Consider the following 22,496-nt stretch of genomic DNA (forward strand, 5'->3'; position numbering starts at 1 on the left):
TTTTGCGGGATGAGAAAACCGTTTCCTGCTGAGCGCTGTTCTGGGGTCCCTGGTTCAATCCCTGAACGCTGACGAAATAGCATCTGTCACAACAAGCACAAGGCCTATGCACGACCCTATTTTGAGGGCTTAGCTGTGATTTAAGGGGTGTGTAGGCCTTCTACACGGGCGAATTTCAGCCTCCCTGACCAGCTGATGAGTGGCTCTAATGAAGCTCCGCTCTCCAAGTCAGGGGGCCTCTACGCTAAGGATGTTCTGAAATCTTCCCCCAATGATCTGTCAGCAGTGCAGTGCTACCTGTGTTAGCAACAGTGGCCGAGCTATTGCCTTCCAGCACTGGTGTCTGCTACGTCTGGTACACCAGCAGCCAACAAAGGCTAGTGCTCCCATCCCTGCTAGCACTGGGAGAGCTTGCATCAGCGCTAGACTAATGATGGGAGAATTTCAGCAGCTTCCCTGTATAGACATGACCCATGCTGATGGCCGGTCAGTGAGTGAAGGGGTGCCAATCACAGAAAACAGGCATGATCAAACCCTGGGCCGAGATCCAAAGACCACCGCAGCCAATGGAAAGACACTTGTTCGGCTCCAAAGCCCTTTTCCACTCCCAGCACTGACTGTGCAGGATGTATGTGTAGGGTTACCATATTTTGTGCCTCCAAATGGAGGACACTCCACCGGCCCCGGCCCCGCCCCAGCCCCGCCCACGCCCCCGCCCCAACTCCGCCCCCTCCCCAAAGTCTCCGCCCCCTCCCCTGCTTCCCGCGAACATTTAATTCGCGGGAAGCCTGAAGCAGGTAAGGGGGGAATGGGGGGAGGAGGTGCGGCCCAGGCTGGCCCCCCCGGCGGCTCCAGCCTGGGGTGCCAGCCCCGGCCGACCACCCCCGGCCCGCCCAGCACTGCCTGCCGGCCCCCGGCGGCCCGGCGCACCCCCCGGCCCAGCTCCCGGCCCGGCCCCCCGCCTCAGCGCATCCCGCGGCTCCCGGCCCGGCGCACCCCCGCGGCTCCGCGACCGCGGACCGGCCCCCCGGCCCGGCGCACCCCCGCGGCTCCCGGCCCGGCGCACCCCCGCGGCTCCGCGGCCCCGCGCACCCCCCGGCCCCGCGCACCCCCGCGGCTCCCCGGCCCCGGACCGGCTCCGCGGCCCGGCGCACCCCCGCGGCTCCGCGACCCCGGACCGGCGCACCCCCCGGCCCTGCGACCCCGGACCGGCTCCCGGCCCGGCGCACCCCCGCGGCTCCGCGGACCCCCCAGCGGCCCGGCCCGGCGCACCCCCCAGCGGCCCGGCCCCGCGGGCCCGGCTCCCGGCACCGCGCCCTCTGCTCCCCGCCGGGCCCCGCGCCCAGCCCGGACCGGCACTGCGACCCCGGCCCGGCCCCGCACCAGCCCCGGCCGAGCCCTCCCTCCCTCCCGATTTTCCCGGACATGCCCGGCTTTTGGGGATTTCCCCCCGGACGGGGATTTGAGCCCCCAAAAGCCGGACATGTCCGGGAAAATCCGGACGTATGGTAACCCTATACTGTATGTGTCTCCGTCCACTGTCAAATGCCTTCCTCCACCAACAGAATCTACCATAGCCTCTTGCAACCCATTATGCTGAGTTGTAGCCCTTTTTATCACCCTGACTAATCCCTCGGCATCCTTGGGATTTTTTTAACATGCTTCCCATCCAGGGACTGTCTCTGTCTCTGGTTGGAAAGTGCCTGTCACTTTTTTGGGGTTGCTAATGCAATCTGTATAATACCCTTATTCTTATATGTAGCGCTCAGATGCCAGCGTGGAAGAGGAGGAGGTGGAGATATTGGTCTGAGGTGTGTAAGAAACCCTCTGTATTGCTTTTCTCTTCCACTGGGGGGAGGCTGTCAAGGGGAGAACTGGTTGGAAAATATTTGAGTTTGTTGGGAGGGGGTTTGGGTGGAAATTTTTGCCTTTTTGTCAAAAAAAAACCAACCAAACAAAAAAACCCCAAACTGAAAAATGTCTCCATTTTTGGCAACCAAACCCCACAAATTTTTGACTGAAAATGTTGCAAACCAAACTTTTTTTTTTGCCAAAGCCTGTTGAAATTAAAAATAAAAAATAAAAAATTGTTGGTTGGCCCCAAGTGTTCAGATTTTCACGTTTGCAGTGACGCACCGAATTGTTTTGAGTAAAAACAGATGCTTTCTGCAGAAATTTTTGTTTAATTGAACCCCCCCCATTTTCCATCGAGGAAAAAGTTCCAATGGCTAATTTTCAACCAGTCCTATTGGAAAGTCTCTTGTGTGCTGTGGAAGATCACTGCGCACACGGGCCAGGTAGAGAAGTCGTCATGCAGGCAGCCCCTCACCTTCTTTTAGGAGCAAGAATGCTGATGCCAATGCAGTCTCTGCCTGTCTGCGGTGTCAGGCGATTTATGGGGGAATAAAGGAGAATGATTACAGTCACCACTTCATTTTCTCTTTATTTCTTCATCTTCTGTTCCCCCTGGAGCGACAGCCAGGTTGATGGAATCTGGAATAAGGGACGATCACACGTTATGATTGCAGAGGGGCAGGGAAGGTTTTTTTTTTTTTTTTTTGACAACCTTAATGATGAATGCTCTGACTTTCAATCGCCTCTGTGGTTAATTGTCAGTGGTCTAGTGGCCTCTCTTTCTCATAACATCCCATCTCCTTTTGCCTCTGCTCTAGACGCTGCTCTAGACGTGCCAACCCCCAGCCAGCTGCACCGGCTTGGGAATCTACCGTGGCCCTAACCCTGTGCAACGCTGGCATCAGCTGTGTGTCCTCAGTGCTGATGTTACGCCCCACGCAGGCTGAGCTTCCAACCAGCATTGGAGCTGGAGAGGTGGCTAGCGAGGGCTTTACCGTTTGAGGGATGCCATGATTCTGGGAAGAGTTCTACTGCAGGAGGTAGCCAGTCTGCTGGAAGAGCCCAGGGCTCTGGGAGCAGGGGGGGCTGCAGGAAGAGACAGGCTGGTTCGGAGGCAGCCCCAGAGAAGGGTATGCAATTCACACTGAGTTTCTCGGACACTGCACATGGAGGCTGGCTTGGGTTCCACTCCTTAGCAAGAGGAAGGGGAGAATGGGGGAAAAGGGAGGGGAAGTGACTGATGTAGGGAAGGGGGAGGGTGGGAGAGGGGGATCTGCTTTGAGATGGGGGTAAAGGGGAAGCACAAGGATCCTCTGCGTAAGGCCCTGACATACCTAGGGCTAGCCCCGGTGCCATGCCTGCAACACAAGAGGCAGGTTGGAGCCCATGCACCTGGTGGTTCACAACTGTCAAATCCCAGCCTATCTGCTGTTTGTTCAACCCACCTGCACTCAGAATGGGGCTGATGAGGCCCGAGCCCTCTGGCTCCTCCCTGCCATGGCCCAGGATGCAGTGCTCTATGAACCCCGGGTTGTAATGCAGCCCCTCACACTTCCTGCAGAACAGGATCTCGCACTCGGAGCATGTGTTGCCTGGGGGCCTCTTCTTGTCCAGCAGGCAACAGATGGGCTCCTGCTGAGATCTCTTCCTAGGAAGGAAAAGGGAGATGAGAGGAAGTCACCAGGGCTCCTGCTCTGCGGCTGGTCTCTCTCCCCAGCCCTGCAGGATGATAGCAGCAGACCATGGGTTTCTTGTGTGGCAAGTTTAAGAGACGTCAGTTTCAAGGTGATGAAATGACGCGTGTTTAAATGGCTGGCTAGTTTTCAGGTGACTAATAACATGCGTTATGCAAGCCGAATCACCCCGGTATTCCAAAGTAACAACAGTTCGACGACATTTTTCTGCCAAACATTTCTTTGTCAAAAAATGCAGATTTGGGACAATTGAAACATTCTATGAATTTGGGTTAAATTTGTCAAATTGTTTCAGTTAAAAAAAGAAAAGAAAAAAGGGGGAAAAATTCCCTCCAAATCAAAACATTTTATTTTGACATTTTTGAGCTAGAACAGTTAGATTTTTTTTAATGCAAAATACCTTTTTAAAAACATTTTACTGCAATTTTATTTTTAACAAGTTTAAAAAAAAAAACCCAAAATGATATGAAACTACTTTTTTGGGTTGCCCCGAAACAAACTGTTTTCCAGTGTTTTGGTTCAGCCACTGAACTGAAAAATCGGTTCTTTGCATAGCTCTAGTCCATCCACACGGAGCTCCCTATCATTTCAGAGACCTGGCATTGATAACGATCGGTCTCAGTGGAGAGGCCAAGGATCGAGTAGATCATGCAAACAGTCCCTCTAGCGCAGCCTGGCCACAACTGATGGCCCAGTGTATGGGACACTTCTAGTGGTACTGTGCATGAACTGGGGACAGAGGGCTTCAACCTTCAGGGAATTTAGAAATTAGGAAGAAAATGGTGGCAGGTTGGAGTGACCCTCCGGGTTCACTAGAGGATTTGGAGGGACACCTCCCACGCTGTCATGCCATTGTAGTAACATCTCCCATACCGTAGGGAGTATGCCGACTCCCCTCATTTCCCCCCAGTGGGTCGCCCTCTGCAGAGCGCGGCCTGGCCCCAGATTCCCAGTGCCAGTACCTGTCTGCCAGCGTGGGCAACCCGGAGAAGAGGGAGAATGGCGAGAGCCAGCCCCAGAACCAGTTCTCCTCTGTTTTGTTCAGCTCTTGGACCTGCTCTGTGCTTGATGTCTGAGGAGAAAGGGGGGAATAGGAGACTATGTTCTCTTCCTCTGTGTCCTCTTCTGCCACTTCCAGTTCTTTGGCCTCCTCTTCTGCCATCTCCTGCTCCTCCTTCTCTTTTCTCCACCAAGACATGGTAAACTATCAAAATGCTGGGGGAGGGGCAAACAGCAGCATAAAATGAAGTTGGGGCTAAAATGAAGTCCTGGTATGTTTATATCCTCTACCTGCTGCTATGACCACTGACCAGCCAGGGCCCTTTCTTGCCTGACTCATGTGATGGTCATTCTCTGGGTTGACCATGTGGCCGAAGGCCTCTGGGCACTTACGTGAAACCACCGAACAAAACTGCCTTTTGCCTTATGTCCCTCACCCCATAGCACGAGGGGTGCTTTGTCTGGTGGTTGCTGGATCCAGATGCCTTGGGATTGGGCATTACCAGTGAGAGGCCCCCAGCTCTCGACTCAGTTATCTGGTCCCACAGTCTGTTGCCTTCCAAAGCATGATGTGGGGCTCATCTCATCTCTCAAGCTGTAACCAGCTGCGATAGGCCATAGTTAATGGTGGGTGTGGTTTGGGGAGGGGACCTGTTGTGTCTATAAGCTTTGACGTAAAATCCTTGCAATGCGCTCTAAGCCATTGCACAAACTAACGAAGCTACCACGTTGGAGGAGTTTGTCATTGGCTGCTTGGTCTTTGCATAATGTTACATGGTATTGCCCAGCACCAGGGACGATGCAACAAATCACATGAACACATACGTGCATGCCACCAAAATCCAGCCACGCTCCACCTCTGCCGCTCAAGCCGTGTGGGTCTGGACGTGGTGGGTCTTAGCAGGGCTCTGCGCACCTTGCTCTAGTCTGAGCGAGCGGCATGCCAATCCCAGAGCGCTGCCTGGAGAGGGCCAAGCAACTCAGGGAGCAAGGAGTGATCAAACTGGTGCCTGGAGTTGCCTCCTTCCTTCTAGCAGGGGATGGGAAAGGGGACCACAGGAATTCGCCCTTCTCTCCAAGCACATGGCAATGCCACGCTCCCAGAGGCAGCACTGAATGTCGGAATGGTGCAAAACCATGTCTTGCAGCATTTGCCTTGTGTCAATGCAGCTAGAGTGCCGGTCGCTATGAGACGCCCCAGACAAAACCCGATTCAGTTCAGTGTTTGGAATCAAACTCATGCGGGAACCACCGCTGAGCCTGGGGGCAGCGCGACAGAGCGTCCTGCATACTGAGATCACTGCCAGCGCGCAGGTCCAAGAGGAATGGAGCATGGGATTGTATGAGGCATTAAGGGGACCAGCCACAGTGATCCAGGACGTGCCTTTCAGTCCTGTGTTCCTATGAAATCCATCATGGCTGGTGCTGAGGCAGCCCATGCTTCTGCTGGGTCTGTCCATCTGATCTCTCTGGCATCAGGCAGTCCAGGGAGTCCTTGCTAAGGTAATACACTTCCAGGGGAATATAAAATCTTTTGTCCCAATATTGGGCAGGGTTAGGGGATTAGACAGAGTCTGTTGCTGGGTTTTAAACAAGATCGAGAAAGACCTGCCCTCCTTGTCTGGGCCTTTGTCATATTACACCAGGGTGATGGAGGGGCAGGGAAGGGACCTCAAGAGGTCACCTAGTCTAGCCCCCCATGCTGGGGCAGGATTAAGTATCACAAGCCCCCAGCTGCCCTCCTGCTCACTCAGCTTTAACATTTTTAATTGCTCCTGAAGATTAAATTTCAAGGGATTTCAGGAAAAAACCTCTTAGCCGAGTCTCACCTGCCACTCGCTGCAAAGCCGCTGTCAGCTCCCTAGCCGCCAGCCGCTGGGCCGGGGCTCATTGTGACACCTTGGGGGTTCTCCAGGCAGGTTCTACTCACAGGCCAGTGGAAGGCAGTGACCTGGTGGGTCACCCCATGCTGTGTCATTGGGCATGAGGGCCCAGCTTTGCAGCCGGTCTAACCCTAAGGGCCCGGGCTTGCTTCTTTTGAAACCAGTGAGAGTGGATTTCAGTGGGAGCAGCAGGCCAAGAATATCTGTCCATCCATTCGTGCATACTCCCAGGTCTCTTTGCCCCTGCTGGGATCCCTTCTACCTCCCATAGCTCCCACTGAAGAATCTCTCCTTGATATAATCTCTAACCACACCCTATAGCAGCGTCCCCTCCTCTCCTCTGGTTCTGTGACCCCCCTTGTAATGTGACCACATCCTTCTTCGGGCCCCAGTCAGGGAAATGTGGTTCGTTTACTTGGAAGGGCCTCATCAATATATCTGCATCCTCTCCTCAGCTCTTCTCTCTGAATGTCCACTGACACACAAGCGCCACAGGAGGGTGGGGTAGTGCTGGCCCCATCTATTTTGTTGCTGCCCAGCAGGGGGGAGGGATAGCTCAGTGGTTTGAGCATTGGCCTGCTAAACCTAGGGTGGTGAGTTCAGTCCTTGAGGGGGCCACTTAGGGATCTGGGGCAAAATCAGTACTTGGTCCTGCTAGTGAAGGCAGGGGGCTGGACTTGATGACCTTTCAGGGTCCCTTCCAGTTCTATGTGATAGGTCTATCTCCATATAGGAATCATTCATGTAAACCTCAGAGGTGCCAGGCACTGAGGAGATCATTGATGCAGGGAATGACGCGGGCGGCCACCTTTGCAGCATTTCTGCTCTGAGAGGCATTAGGTGTGGCAAGAGGTGGCTGCACTTGGGGTCTGATGGTGAAATGGCTACTCTGCCAGGTGCAGCCTCACTCTGGGCACAGAGGTCGGTTTACTTCAGCGGGAGATGCCCCATTGGCTCCCGCTGTGCAGAGGCGACACCATGGGGCTGTGATGCAGGTGTTGCAACCACATGGCGTGGCACCATGGTGTGATTGTTCTGTCCTGGAAAACAGACACCAAAATGCGGTAGCCCTCCTGATCGCGCCCAGTCTCCAGTTGGCGTGTGACACTAGAGACTGTTACACAGACCGGATGAGCCCGGGCCCTGCCGGGCCTGGTTTCGAAAAGTGTGGGGCCCAGATCCTCAGCTGGTGTGAATGGACACAGCTCTATGGACTCCAGTGGACATGTTTTGATTTACACCCCAGCTGACGATCTGGCACTCTGGATTTGGCCTGGTGTGTTTAGCATTTCGAGCAGGAGATTGGGACTCCTGGGGGGGGGGGGGGGTGTCTGTCACTGACTCGCTGTATGACCTTGACCGAGCTGCTTCCCCCTCACAGTGCCTCAGTTTGCCAATCTGTAAAATGGGGAAGATGGGACTGACCTACAGTACTGCACAGAGAGGGGTTGGGGGGGTGGGAGAGGAGGAACTGAGGATCAATTCATTAACGGTTGTAAAGTGCTTTGAGATCCTTGGAGGAAACATGGGGCAGAATCATAGGCTATTGCTAAACAGCTGGCCCCCAGCCAATGCTCCAGACCCAAACTTTGGGGGAGTTCAGATTTGTATTAAAATCTCCTGGTTTGGGACGATTGTTGCTTTAAAAAAAAAAGGAGCGAGGCCTGTTGGTTGGGAAAGCAGGAGCCTAAGGGGTTAACGGGGAGTGTTTGTAGCAAGTCTCTGTCACCAAGGAGAAGAGAACAGCACTTGGGGAAAGGAAACAAAACACTGGGCCTGTCCAGGAGGGGCGATTTCCCGTTTAAATCGACTCCAGCTCCAAGCTACCCCTCGGGGGAAGGAGAGAGGCTTCTGACGTTCCCAGGGGGGTGAGGGACAGGCAGCAGGAGCGCTGGGTGAAGCCAAAACGCCCCTGCTCCTTGTTGAAGAAAGAGGGCGACCGTTCAGGGGGAAAGGTCAGTTCCCCGCACAGGAATGTGTGTCCCCTCGCAATGGGGCGAGACTGCAGGCAGGTTCCCCCAGGGGGCTGGGGGAGCAAGGAATGAGGCGTGAGGACAACACCTTCCAGTGGAGGGCTCGGAGCGTCTGCGTGTGGGCTGGATGGAGGAACTTGCTCTCCCTGAAGGAATGCAATTGCGATGGCTAGGGGACCAAGTGGAGCTTTGCCACCCGTGAACTTGCCGCTCCTCAGGAGGGGAGAAATATTGTGACTTTTTCCGCCTAGATCAGGAGTGCCCTTTGCACGCTGCAGTTTGGCAAGAGTCGGGGCGATGGGGGGCATCGGAACAGGACCGTGAGAACCTGCTCTGGGGACGGAGACGTGGCAACTCACCGTACCTGGGTAAGTCTGGAACCAAACCAAGGGATTGATGGTTCAGTGTCCTGCATGGAAGCCTTCGATGCCCCTTCTCTTTCTCCCTTTAGCCCCACATCTCATGGCAAGATGGCTGGGATTCAGGGGGCCACGGTGCAGAGCATCCGGCCCTACAAGTCCAGCGAGCAGTATCTCTACGCCATGAAGGAGGACCTGGCCGAGTGGCTCAAGGAACTCTATGACTTGGAAGTCAACGTTGGGTCCCTCCTGGAGGTGCTGGAGACGGGCTCCATGCTGTGCTACCATGCCAACAACATCACCCACGTGGCCGGAGAGTTCTCCCGGGACTATCCGGGCCTGGCCCACAAGCTCCAGCTGCCCAGATATGGGGTGACGTGTAATGACTCTGCCCAGCCAGGGACCTTCCAGGCCAGGGATAACGTGTCTAACTTCATCCAGTGGTGCAGGAAGGAGATGGATATTAAAGGTAAAGAGGATTCTGATCTTTCCCTCCTGTTTCTTTCCATTCCTTTCATTTGTCTTTATTTCTAACACCTTTTCCTGCCCTCTTACCCCATGGCAATTCTTCTTCTTCTCATTATTTATTTGTCTTGCTTTGGTGCCTAGGACCCCAGTCATGCACCAGGACTCCATTGTGCTGGGTGTTGTATGTTATTTATTAGGTGTATTACGGTAACCTGTAGGAACCCTAGCCATGGACCAGACCCTACTGTGCTAGATGCTGTACAAACACAGAGCAAAAAGATGGCTCCTGTCCCCCCAAAAGCTGACCATCTAATATACTTCGCTCTTTCCTAGCGCCTTCTCTCTGAGGAGCTCAAAGCACTTGGCAAACATTCAGTTAGTCCCGCCACCCCCATCTTTATCCTCCATTTATAGACAGGAGAAACTGGAGGGAAGCCGCTTGCTCAAGGTCACAAAGTGGCCCAGTTAGGAAGGTCCCCAGTGTCCTGACCCCATCCTGAGCCTTGATCACAAGAGCGTGCTCCCTCCAGAGGGGAGGGATAGCTCGGTGGTTTGAGCATTAGCCTGCTAAACCTAGGGTTGTGAGTTCAATCCTTGAGAGGGCCACTTAGGGATCTGGGGCAAAATCAGTACCTGGTCCTGCTGGTGAAGGCAGGGAGCTGGACTCGATGACCTTTTGGGGTCCCTTCCAGTTCTATGAGATAGGTATATCTCCCTTCTCATTAAACTTCGCCCAAACTAAGTAGCTGTCTGGGGATTCAACTCTGAGATGAATCATAGAATCTCAGGGTTGGAAGGGACCTCAGGAGGTCATCTAGTCCAACCCCTTGCTCAAAGCAGGCCCAATTCCCAACTAAATCATCCCAGCCAGGGCTTTGTCAAGCTGGGTCTTAAAAACCTCTAAGGAAGGAGATTCCACCACCTCCCTACGTAACCCATTCCAGTGCTTCACCACCCTCCGAGTGAAAGCATCTTAAGGGAGAGCACGTTGTCTAGTATTGTGTCCTAAGGCACTGGCCTGGATTCTGTTCCTGACTCTGCCACTGAGCAGCGATGTGAGCTCGGGCAATTCAGTTCATCTCTTTGGGTTTCACTTCCCCATCTGCAAAGGGGGCCAATATCCTTGGTTTCTCCCACCTTCTTGTGTGTCTTGTCTATTTCGCTTGTCAGCTCCTTGGGGTAGGGCTAGTCTCTCGCTGTGTGTACGTGCAGTGCCCAGCGCAAAGGGGCCCCGCTCTCAGTTGGGGCCTCCAGGTGCTACCACAATACAAATAATGAATAAACAATAACAACAACACGTTGGGAGTCGGGATGCTTTCCCCACCCCCTAAAAAAAGAATTGCAAATCTGATTTAAAGTTAGCACTGGCAACCCTACAATAACAACAACCTGCAGTAGGGATGGGAGTTGGCAAAGGACGTAAGAGCGCTATGTGTCGGAGGTGGCGAGTAGATTGGATTTATTTGCATTGCTCCTTGAACATCTTCTTTGGCAGCCTGCGCTAGACCGCAATGCAACAGCAGCGGTGAATGTCTTTAACGCAGCACTGCCTTCATGTAGTTCCTGATTTCCCCTCCGATCGGGGTTCACTGCAGCACTGGCAGCTAGGGTCAGGGAGAGGGGTGTGCTCTAGCAGCGTGTGAATCTCTGCCTCATTGACTGGCTGAGGTTGTGCCCACGTGGTTGTTTTAGTTCCTTGGTCAAACTGGCAGCATTTCTGCTGGCTACGGTTGGGTTAATCCAGGACTTGGTTCTCTTTCACAGAACCCGGCCTCTGGTCCTCAGCTCCTTGAACAGCTGGAGCTGGGGGCAGCCCAGATTCTGTTTAACCCTTCCCCAGCCAAAGCAGTGTCTGTGCTCAAGGCCTCACTTTAGCGTCCATTTCCAGAAAAGAGCTGGGCATGCTAGTGATTCATAGATCCGTAGGGACCATTAGATCATTCTAATCTGACCTCCTGTATAACCCAGGCCAGAGAGCTTCCCCGAGTTACTCCTGTGTTGAGCCCAGTGATTTGTGTTTGGCTCAAGCACCTCTTCCAGAAAGACCTTATTTGGAGGTGTCAAGAGATTGAGAATCCACCCCTTCCCTTGGAAGTTAGCGCCTACGATTAATCACCCTCCTTATTCAAAATCATGCTTTATTTCTAACTTGAGTTTGTCTGACTTTAACGACCAGCCAGTTGCCTCTGAAGAAGTGGGTTTTTTTACCCACGAAAGCTTATGTCCAAATAAATCTGTTAGTCTTTAAGGTGCCACCAGACTCCTTGTTGTTTTTACCAGCCATTGGCTTTTATTCTACTTTTCTCCCTTAGATGTAATTAAAGAGCCAGCATTGTCTCCTCACAAAGGTACTTGTACACCGTGCTCAAGTCACCTCCAGGTCTTCCTTTTGATACACTAAGCAGAGTGAGCCCTCCACTCTCCCACTGTAAGATGGGTCTGAATGCCCACTTGCCTGGCATCTCATGAGCACGATATTTATACCTGGTGTATGTTCATGCAAGGATACGGACACCTCGTATGTACCGACACATTTGCTTGGTATATCAAGGATGTTCCGCGCAAGTACCCCTTCACTTGGCCTATCAGGGCAGGGCATATCCAATATGTGTCCCACCACTTACTGTACCCCCGTAGGCCTGAGGGTACATCTGCCCCCATGTCTGCACAGTCGGCTCCCCACAGAATGGTAATAGGTCAGGCTGGCTCTCACTCATACTGTCTCACCACACCAGGCCTTGCTTAGCTCTTCCCGCATCAGACAGTCTGTTGCAGAGATCTGTGGCCATGTGATTGAACACACCTTATTGCACACACGCTGCATCGGTGGGACAATTCACCACCCCTGACACAGCAGCGCTGCTGCTCTCATTAGCTCTGCCCTTGTCTCTCATTCCTTCTCTCCATCCTTCCCCTCCTTCTTCCCACGTGTCGCTCATTCGCTGTGCCCCAGAGGTGCTGATGTTTGAGACGGAGGACCTGGTGCTGAGGAAGAACGAGAAGAACTTTGTGCTGTGCCTGCTGGAGGTGGCCCGCCGGGCCTCTCGCTTCGGGATGAGTGCTCCCACCCTGATCCAAATGGAGGAGGAGATCGAGGAGGAGATCCGAGAGGAGATGGACCTGCCCCCTGAGGATACCCCACTTCCCAAGCCGCAGAGGAAGCCTTGTGACTTCAAGAACCTGGACCAGATGGTAAGGGGGAGGGGACACTGTAAGGCAATGGGGGTCTGAGTTCCCTGTTACTCATTGTTCTGTCTAGGCGGGAACTTCAGGAGGACCTGACTAGGGGGAGTGTGGGGCGAGGTCCTCTGTTATATGCAATCTACTTTGGGACCTTTCAGGGAGGAAGATGCTACCTGAACGTGAGAGATTCTTATTCTCTGCTCAGTGCACCTGGGTATTTAAAACCCTACAGAGCTAGCAGGAGTTCTGTGTCTCTGTTTCCAGCAGGCCAGACTCCCTGGTGGTTAGTGGCACTAACTGAGATTAGAAGATAAGGGTCAAATTACTGAATGGAATTGGGCAAAGGGAACTGATTTCTTCAATCAGCAGCTGGCCCCAGGTAGAATTCCGAAGGCCCAAATTAGCATGGCCTCAACTTCCTGGATCTTCACATGGAGCGCTAGGTGATCCTGACCTGAACCTTGTTAGAGGTTCAAGAATGTTCAGTTAATTTCCTCCCCAACCCTTGTTGGGTTTTTTTAATGTTGTGGTGGCTTTTGTGCTTCCGGTTTCCAAATACAGCCAGAGCCAGAAGCCTGTTTTTCAGGGCCCAAGCACAAGAAGGCCGCAGCAGAAATCTTTTCGTGTGGGATTTCCAGTCTGTTTTTACAGGATCCAGTGTCTTTGATGAGATTTGGATAAGCCCTGGCACCCCGTCTCTCTGACGGAGAATGGGCCCAAGGAGCCTAGCACGCTCCTCCCCAAGGCTACAATGGTATCCAGGTTGCACAGGGAGTAGCACTTTCCTCATATTGACCAGGAATGGTTTGCCTTGGACTCTACAGGTCCAACACCTGGTGAGCCGGTGCACGTGCCCAGTCCAGTTCTCCATGATCAAGGTGTCTGAAGGAAAATACCGCGTGGGCGATTCCAACACCCTTATTTTTGTCAGGGTAAGTCCAGGAGGGTGTGCTTTCCAGATGCTGTTATGTTGGTCTATATGATACCAGGAACTTCTAATCTACTCTGGGGGTAGGAGGGGCACCTGCACTGCTGCTATCATCTGGGGCTGGGATGCTGTGTCTTTGGGGTGGGAGTCACCAAACACGGGCTCTTCACCTCTCGTTGTGCCTGGTCCCATCCCAAAAGATGGCATGTGTCGATATGGCGAGCGAGGCTGCCGGAGTCAGAGTAACTGAGCATCGTGACCGTTAGCAAGGCAGAGATTTCATACCATGCTGCGTTCGCACACTGCAAAACGCATTCAAGGGAAGTGGCTGAATGGCCGTGAGGGTTAGTAACGGGATCTGCATGTCTTCACCTTAAGTAGGATGGGACAGCTCAGTGGGGACCTAACACTGAAACCCTCTGATGTCGCTGGGTGAAATGAGTCACTCCGCTCCCTAGTGGGACAGAGGACCACGTCTCAAAACCCCACTGCTCCAGCCGGCCTGTTGGTTGGACTAGCTGAGCCATGGAGAGTGAGTTTCCCTTTCTCCCTAGAAGTGCTCTCTCTGGGTCTGAGCTGAATGGGGCTGCGTGAGGGAAGCTCGGCTTGGTGCTGTCAGTGCCATACCAGCTGTCCAGTGGATGAGTACAGGGCTCCAGCCTCCAGAGCTGTCAGTCTGGTGCCTTTCACCAGCGCTGCATTCACTATGGGGGGGGGGGGGAACATGGGCTGCACGTAGGTCGTCCCTCCCTCTCTCCATCCCCCTCTGTATTCTGTTCAGTTGGTTTCTTTCAGGTCTCTAGGCCCCTTCATTAACTTTCCTGGCTGATAGCCTTATCAGTGATTGCAGTGAAAGTCATGTGCCCTGCAGGTTATGGTTGACTGGAGAGGACCCTCGGATTTTCTTCTCTTTGTGGGGGTGGCCACCCATATTAACCCTCAAACCCCTCTCCTGCCATCAGAGATGCCATCGTGGTCTGACCTGCATGTACATCTCTCAAGTACCTGAACAATCACTGGGTCCCCGAGGCATCTTGCTGGAGTAAGACATGGTGATAGCAAGCTCTGTATTGTGTTGTGTGTGAGAACCTGCATCTTTTCCATGGCAGGAGTCATATGCTATTGTGCTCCAGGTCCTCCACCCCTTCCGGTTCATCTGAGTGTATTCAAATCCCCTTTGGACTACATGATTTTTTTACACATTGTCCACATGTAGCCGGGTAAGAGCGGACATGCAGGTGTGTGCACACACATGTATGCAACCATACGCGTGGTTAAGTATGCATGCGTAGGCAGGCATGTAAACCAAACGTGTGCATGTGTTTGCATGGCTATATTGTAGTGTACGAGGTAAACGCTGCTCCTGAGATGGGCTGAGCAATGAAGTCAGTGGAAGACTAGGATATTCTGCACCAATCAGGGTCAGTCCGTAGCGTTGGGATTTCCAGAAGAGCTCGGCACATTGAATGCGCCCTGGCTGTGCTGTATTAACACAACAGGTGTTGAGCTCTTTGGAAAATCTGGGGCGCCAAGCACTGCAAAATCTGGCCCTGATCTCTTTGGAAAACCTGGCCGCACATCTGTTTGAGGCTGTTATCGCTTAGCTGGCCCACAGAGAATATGAGGTTCTCCTTTCATTCAAGGGGTAGAGGCTGTTTTGGAAGACAAAGGTCCTGGGTTCTCTCCCCACCTATGACCATGAAAACCACTGCATGCTGTGGCACCTGGAATTATTATTATTATTATACACATCACATATATGTGTGCATGTAAGCCTGTATGCATCCACAGTCATGTGCGTGTGAAATACTGTATATACCTCACTGGAATAAAGCCAACAGGATGGTGACATCCACCTGTTGAGCTTTCACTCATTTCTAGCCCAGGACGCTGCAGGCCCAGGGGAGCCCCTCGCTCATGGGTGCTCTGTTTGTTCCAGATCCTCCGGAATCATGTCATGGTGCGGGTTGGAGGTGGCTGGGACACGCTGGAGCATTATCTGGATAAGCATGATCCCTGCCGGTGCACCTCGCTGTGTAAGTCTCCTTGTTCTGCTTCAGTTGGCAGGTTCCCTGTGTGCAGCCTTGGGGAGGTCTGCATGGGGGGTGACCCTTTGCCGTGGATGAGGTTCGAATCTGGTGGGTGGGTGTCCCATGCCATCATCAGTAGAAGACTCTGTGGGTCACAGCGAAGAACAGCAAAGAAGCATAGACAGACAGGAGAAGTACATCCAATCTGAACAATTCCCGAGGCTCGCCCCTGGCTACGGTGCCGGGTGGAAAGCAGTTCAGCCTTTATCAGTCTCTGACAGGGCCACATGAACTTTTTGGTAGGGGTCATTTCTTTCTGGGTTCTTGTAGCAGGAGGCAGATGACTCCTTACAGCATGGAGAAGGCTCCTGGGAAGCTGTTTGTCTCACATAGCGCCACTAGAGGTCAGGCTAGTACTTCAGACGGGAGAGAGCCCTACAATACCCCAGTCCTGCCTAGGGGTGTGTGTAGGAATTGCCCTTTGGGCAGGGGCGGCTCCAGGCACCAGCGCACCAAGTGCGTGCCTGGGGCGGCAAGCCGCAAGGGGCAGCCTGCCGGTTGCCGTGAGGGTGACAGGCAAGCCACAAGGGGCAGCCTGCCGGTTGCCGTGAGGGCGACAGTCAGGCGGCCTTCGGCGGCATGCCTGAGGGAGGTCTGCCGGTCCCGCGACTTTGGTGGCAATTCGGCGGTGGGACCTCTCGCAGGCATGCCGCCGAAAGCCGCCTGACTGCCGTGCTTGGGGCGGCAAAATACATAGAGCCGCTCCTGCCTTTGGGATTATTGTATTTAGGGTTTTTTTTTGTATATTTCACAAGGTTTTAAATGCCTCCGGGAACCAATTACGGCGGCAGAATAATGTGAGATCTGATCTCACTGCATTTCAGCACCTGACAGTAGAAATGTCATAAGACAATGAGGTCTTGCTTTATTCCAGCTGAATAAATTATTCCTGGAGGTTAAAGACCCATGTGAAATTCCTAGGTGTGCCACAGTGCCAGCTTTCCAATCCATCGTGAGTATTCACAAGGGATTTTCACCATGAGGCTTGGAGTGGACTGGCATCAATTCTAGTCTCCCCCAGTCTCCATGGCGAGTTAGAACATGCACAGTTGAATCGGAAGTGGTTGGTACTATCTGGCACTGCTTAGGTCTGGCACACCGATACGGCTACCCCAAAAGGTTAATCCACCGGCGTGTGGTGACCAGAGATCCTGAGTCCCTGAATCTCTTCACAGCTCACAAGCAGGCTGTCAAGCTGACAAGCCCTCAAAGGCTGCAGGCAATACAGGTGCAGCACGAGATCAAGGTCTGCCCGACACCCAGGACAGACAACCCAAAGAAGCCCCAGCCCACCCTGATCGTGAGCAGGTCCCAAAGCCCACTGCCCCCAGTGGAGTGGAGGACCTACACCCCACAGAGTCTCAGCACCAGCCGGAAGCTTCGTTCCTCTGCATCGCCAGAGAGCACCAGGCTCAGGCCCCCGCGGGAGCAGTCAGAACCCAGGAGGGTCCCTTCGGTCAGGTAATGAAAAGAAGTTTGTGAAAGGCCTTGGGCTTGGTTTCCCGGATGACTCCGATGGATGCTGTGCTGAGCAGTCGGTATAGTCACTGACGCTGAAGAGCGGCTGGCATTGGACAAAGCTGGATAATTACACAGTGAATGGTGCATTTTAGTGCTAGCCAGGCCTCTTTTATGGTGCCTTCCAGGACTCCCAGTCCCCCCGTTGTTCCTGTTTGGTTCCCACCTCGAAGGACCTGTTTCAAGCTTGAGCATAGTTGCCCATGGACGCCTTCTGTGCTCACCAGGGTCATCTCAGGATCAGCTGGAGGGAGTCACTTAACTGCTATAGGGTTTCTGCTCAAGTGAGGCCCCAGGGCTGGCTTGAGGGGTCATTGGCAGTGCTTGTGCGTGCTAGGGTCCAGGACTGGAACAGCCGGGGGTACTGTAGGTCAGGACTGAGGGGCACTGGCAGAGCTGTAGGACAAGGCCCAGAACTGGAAGAGGTAGAGGGAAGGCTGTTTCCAGATGCAGGTAGATTATTGGCCAGCTGTGTGATGTCTCCGTGTTGATAGGGTGGGTGGTATGTCAGGATAGGGGTGCACTGGCCGAGCTGTACTGGGGTGTCTGCCTGTGCTAACTCTGACTTCAGGCAGCGCGCTCAGCCCCTCGCTGTCAGCAGCACCAAAATGTAACTAGTTAAACCCCCAGGCCTGTGTTTTTTGGTGGAGTTGGTGACATTACGGGGCCCTGTTTTGCTGACTTTGAGCTTGTCAGCACCTCCCAGAGGTGGTGGCCTGCACTGGCCTTTGTGCCAGCTTGTCAGTGCATCACAAGGCAGTGCATCACAATGCAAAAACAGTTACAGCTCCTAATGAGGGATGTATATGCCCTCCCACTGCTTGCCAGCACAGAACCAGCTTCACACCCAGAGCAACGCAGGTACCCACCTCCCTAGGGCTAGAGGCGACTGACACACCGATCTGACGCTTTGTCTCTGTTATAGGGCAACGGAGCGGTCTGCTACTCCTTCGCGGAGGCAGCTGTTGGCTGAAGAAAGATCTGCTACCCACCAGAACTCCTCCACCCAGAGCGGGAGGGATAAGCTGTGTGTTTCTATGTCCTCCCTGACATCGCAGCTGACTGGAAGCGAGGAGGATGGTTCTGGCGCCTCGGAAGCTCTCCCAGAGCCCCAGAGAGGGCGACAGACTAGTAGAATCCCTGGGATGAATCAGAAGGACCCCGCTAGGTTTGTGCAAGCCAGGTGTACAGAGTCCAGGCCTCAGACGACAGTGCCAAAGGACAGAACAGCTCAGCCACCAAGGAGCACCCAGTATGGAGTCAAACCCGTTCCACAGGCTCACAAGCCTGAGGAATCAGGGGTCAAGACCTTTCCTGGGATGGTCCGTTCCTCCAGCCCAATGAAACCCCTTCATCTCTCCCCACAACGGGATTCCAAGGGAGCTGCACAGAGCCACAACGCTGCACATGGCTGGGGGGATGCTGGGGTTGTGAGGCCATCCTCCCCAGTTAAACACATGGGCCAGACTCCAAAACAGGAAAGTAGCACTAAGATCCCAGTCAAAGCCGGCCCCGCCTTCAGCAGGCCCCCAACCCCTGTTCAGAGCTACCAGGGGGAGCCCCGCCTCCGAAATGGGTGGAAAGTCCCTGCCGGTGAAATGGCAAAAGCCCCGGCTCTCTCAAAGAGCAAAGTGGTGTCCGGGGCTGAGGATGGCTTTCAGGGGCACAGACATTGCAGTGGGGCAGTCAAGCCAGAGACATTGACGACCAACCTTCCCACTAGCCTAAAAGACAGACTCGGCCAGTCAGCTCCAGCAGGGAAGGACAAGGGTCCAAACACCAGACTGGTGCAGGAGGTAGAGCCAGGAAACACCAATGACAGCAGCAGGAGTGGTGGCGATCCAATAGGCTGCAGAGAGGAGAGGGAACGTGTGTATACACCTTTGCCCATCAACCCGGCCCAGGAGCGGGCGCTATACAGGAGCCTAGAAGATGAGATCTTATCCAACATAAAGGTTCTAGAGGCTGATTCTGATGAAAGCCACTGCCCTGAGGGGAACCAGCTGGACGATTTTGCCCTGGACTGCAGCATAGCGAGCATCGCCGCCGTCAGTGAGATAAGTAGGCTCAGGTCCTCCACGCCCTCCCTGTCTTCCTTGACAAGTGCCAGGCAGACCTTGCCATGTGGCGAGGGTGTGCCTCGGAGTGGCGTCTATGTGCCCAGCGGACAGGCAAAATGGCACCCGGCTGGATTCCGCTATGGTGATGTGATCGACGAACTCTCCCAGGGGCACAACACACTCCACCCAGTGGACGTGGAGAACTGGATCGCCAAGATGCCACCCAAGGGGGCTGTGAGGGTTTCCTCTCAGCCAAGTTCGCCTCTGGTGAATGGAAACCAGGTGGAAAAGAAGCTTCTAGAGCCAGAAGGGGCTTTGTTACAGGAGAACGTGTCCAATGAAACCAAAGGCAACTGGTCAAGGAGGCAGCCATCTCTCACAAGCCATGCAGGGTCGGCTGTAGTCAGTAGAAATAGCAAAGCTTCTCAGGCAGCCTCTGATGGCCCCAAGGCATCTATCAATTCTCCAGCCTCTGTGGGTGGCCTTGAAAAGTCCAAACTGCCTCAAGGTAAGCCCAAAAGGTCCCTGAAGAAGCCCGAACGGGTGCCATCCATCTACAAGCTAAAACTACGCCCCAAAATCCGCCCACGCAGGGACAACAGACCTGAGAAACGGCCATCCAAAATCCCCACTCCAGTGACCTATCGACAGGCACAGAAAGCGGCCAGCGTCAAAGCCCAGGAGAAGGCCCACAGCTCAAAGCATCAGACCCGGCCAACTCAGGAAAGCCTGGATAGCACAAGGCAGAACAGCACAGGAAATGCTGGGTCCGAGGAAGAGGCTTGGCTTTCAGAACATAGTAACTCCCCACAAGCTGGGAAGAAGACAGTCCTAGCAGATACCAAAGTGTGGCTCACAGAAGAAGATGAGGAATCCTGGGTCTGATGTCTTGCCTGCTGGCGCCAATTTTGCGTCCCAGTTGTCAGTGTTTGTAGCTCTACGGGGAGCCACATTCTCCTCCAACCCCATTGGAGAAACGGGGTTAGAGAGGAGACTCCGGCCCAACAGATGCGAAGCCAGTGAACTGATGAAGTTGAAGTTCTCCCAAGTTCTCAGCTGAGTGGCTCAAAAAAGGGACCTGTTGATTTGAGCCAAAGAAATCTGACATTTATTTTGAAGGACGAGAAGGCAGATTTTCAGAGAGGCCTCGACACGACCCTCAAAACCTGCAGGTACAATTTGGTGCTCTCTCCTGGGTTTTGAACATGCACTAACACTTCAAAGTGGAAAATTGAGCCTGCAATTTGGCATGAGGCATCTTTTGAAAACTTGGTCCCAAGTCTGGAACTAAGAACAGAACTTAGAACAAAGGGCGGAAACTGCTAACCTAAGAAAAGCTCTAATAGTGTGATTCAATGAAAGCCAAATTTTTTTTTATTTTTTTTTACCAGCAGATGGAAATGTAAATATTTTTACTGTGAAAGTACTATCAGCAGGGGGAGAGGCCAGTGATATGTATGATCATTTTCTCCTTGCCCCTGAGACCCACCCCAAATCCATTGTAATAGTTTTCTTTGACAGGTGTACTTCCAAATTCCCCTCTCAGTTAATTTGGTGGATTTTCAGGGATGGTGTACTTGTGCAATTGGGAGGAGAATTTGGCCCATAAATTGCAAATACAGAGGCCAATTTAGCTCATGCAGAGAGGAGAAAGAGCATGGTCTCATTGTTAGAGCAGGTCTATTGGGTTCAAATAATTAAAAAGAAATCTCTCTTTGCCTCAGTTTCCCCATCTGTAAAATGGGGCTAATAATGCTTACCTCTGAAGGCACCAAGAATCTTAATGAATATTTGTAAAGCACTTTGAGATCCTCAGGTGAAAGGCACAAGAGGAAGGTAAAATATTATTATTATCGTCCTAGATCCATGAGTGAATCTTGTATTGATCCCAGTGGGAATCCCAAGTGCACTTGTAAGGCAATATAGAGCCCTGCTTTTGGAAAGGTTCCCCCAAGATTGCTCTGCCCTTTATGGGCAATGGGCAACATGCCACCCTCATTCTGTTCACAAAAGTCTTGTTGAATTCAAAGGGAGTTTTCTAAAACACTGGAAGTGGTATAGCACGTGAATTGTGTCAAAGTCCCTAATCAGACCATTTCCCCCTTTTTTCATGAAGTTACCGGGGCCAAATACTCAGCTGATGGAAATTTGATTTACTTCAGCTCAGGATCTGGGCCATAGTTGCCTGCACGTATTTTAAGCTTGTCATTATTATTGTTAAACCAGTAGCCATCAATGCATTGGAAATAGGAAGTTACTTGAAATGACAAAAGCTGTGTCGGAGCTACTTCCACAGCTGAAAGAAATATAATAATAGATTCAGATGGTGGGCTTGTTTTTAACCAACATGCCGGCGCTAGAGATGCCCTGTGATATCAGGAAAGAGACCTATAGAGACCACCCATAATGTCTTGATACCCATGAATGTTCTGTGTAGTTTATGTGTGAATTGTCTTTGTTGTTATAACTCTTGAAAATAGTATTTGAGGTGATTATTAATCATGCTGCTTGTTCCAGTTAGCCATTGTATTCCTAAACCTTTGATCACTGTATGACTCTCAGTGTTTGTGCAATTGAGACATTCCTAAAACTCTTCTTCTGGTTCAGTAACTTCTGTTTCAATGGGGTTATGCAAAGATTGATCCATTGATAGCAATGATGCCTATAACCCAGGGATGATATAGCTTACTAGGTGAACCCTTTGTTGCACTTTACGTGGGATAAATTGTTTTCAAACAACCTATTTTTCCTTTGGGTCATTAGAAATCCCTAACTTTGGACCTGTGGCTAGGCCTTCCAAGAGAGGATTACATAAGAACCATGAGTTCATAAAGACAAGAATGCAAGAGTTTGCCTGGTCTCTGTTAATGAGAGCGGATGGGAATTTTTCGCATTTTTAGAATGCTGATTTCCAAAAATTTGGAATTTTTTTGCAAAAAAAATGTTCTGGATTTTTTAATTTCTGTTCATTAAAGCAGGAAATAGGTCAGGTCCAGGCAGTAGGACAAGTAAGGTCCAGATGTGGCCAGCTCCATATTTAAGATTGTGAACATGGGGGGATGGCAAATGAGGTCAGGAATGCTGTTCAACCATGTGCTGAGTGATTTGATTGGACAGCTCACCCATGTTGTTTTTTCAGGTGGTCTCAGCAAGATCTAGATCTGAACTGTATTCAGTGAGGGTGAAAGGAACATTAATAACCCTTTGCGCAGGTAATACTAGGTGGAGCAGTGCTTCCATCTCAATGGACTAGAGATTCAGTGAGAATTTCAATACACCCTCTACAAGAGTCTTAAGGCTGCAGGGCTGAAACTGACTTGAGCGATGTGTCGGGGGCACCGTCTTCCACCCTAATTGCAATGGGTCGGCGTTGGGATATTTTACACTTTCCATTATCCACACAGTTGCCATGTGTTCCATTTTCATTATGTTCTGTTGTTGTCATTAGAAACACATTAACAACCCCACTGTGGGTATGAGATGTGAT

The 22,496-nt window shown here is 52.4% G+C and overlaps 2 protein-coding genes across 3 annotated transcripts; one reads left to right on the forward strand and one right to left on the reverse strand.

Annotated features, from left to right (window-relative positions):
- Positions 1 to 2,431: 2,431 nt before the first annotated feature.
- Positions 2,432 to 4,746, reverse strand: C18H17orf50 (chromosome 18 C17orf50 homolog). Its single transcript, XM_054008231.1, has 4 exons — positions 4,511 to 4,746; position 4,349; positions 3,300 to 3,459; positions 2,432 to 2,493 (listed from the first exon to the last, which is right to left on the reverse strand). The coding sequence occupies exons 1-4, from the start codon at positions 4,744 to 4,746 to the stop codon at positions 2,432 to 2,434; spliced, it is 459 nt and encodes a 152-aa protein (XP_053864206.1).
- Positions 4,747 to 8,222: 3,476 nt separating this feature from the next.
- On the forward strand, positions 8,223 to 21,676 carry GAS2L2 (growth arrest specific 2 like 2). 2 transcript variants are annotated; one of them, XM_054008404.1, is made up of 7 exons: positions 8,223 to 8,771; positions 8,855 to 9,231; positions 12,184 to 12,422; positions 13,238 to 13,345; positions 15,281 to 15,377; positions 16,607 to 16,892; positions 17,875 to 21,676. In XM_054008404.1, the coding sequence occupies exons 2-7, from the start codon at positions 8,874 to 8,876 to the stop codon at positions 19,892 to 19,894; spliced, it is 3,108 nt and encodes a 1,035-aa protein (XP_053864379.1). In that variant the 5' UTR covers positions 8,223 to 8,771; positions 8,855 to 8,873; the 3' UTR covers positions 19,895 to 21,676. The 2 variants fall into 2 exon arrangements, with proteins under 2 accessions (XP_053864379.1, XP_053864378.1); XM_054008403.1 differs by having other exon boundaries at positions 8,223 to 9,231.
- Positions 21,677 to 22,496: the final 820 nt, after the last annotated feature.

This window comes from Malaclemys terrapin, chromosome 18 (genome assembly GCF_027887155.1).
Source record: "Malaclemys terrapin pileata isolate rMalTer1 chromosome 18, rMalTer1.hap1, whole genome shotgun sequence".
Classification (NCBI taxonomy): Eukaryota; Metazoa; Chordata; order Testudines; family Emydidae; genus Malaclemys; species Malaclemys terrapin.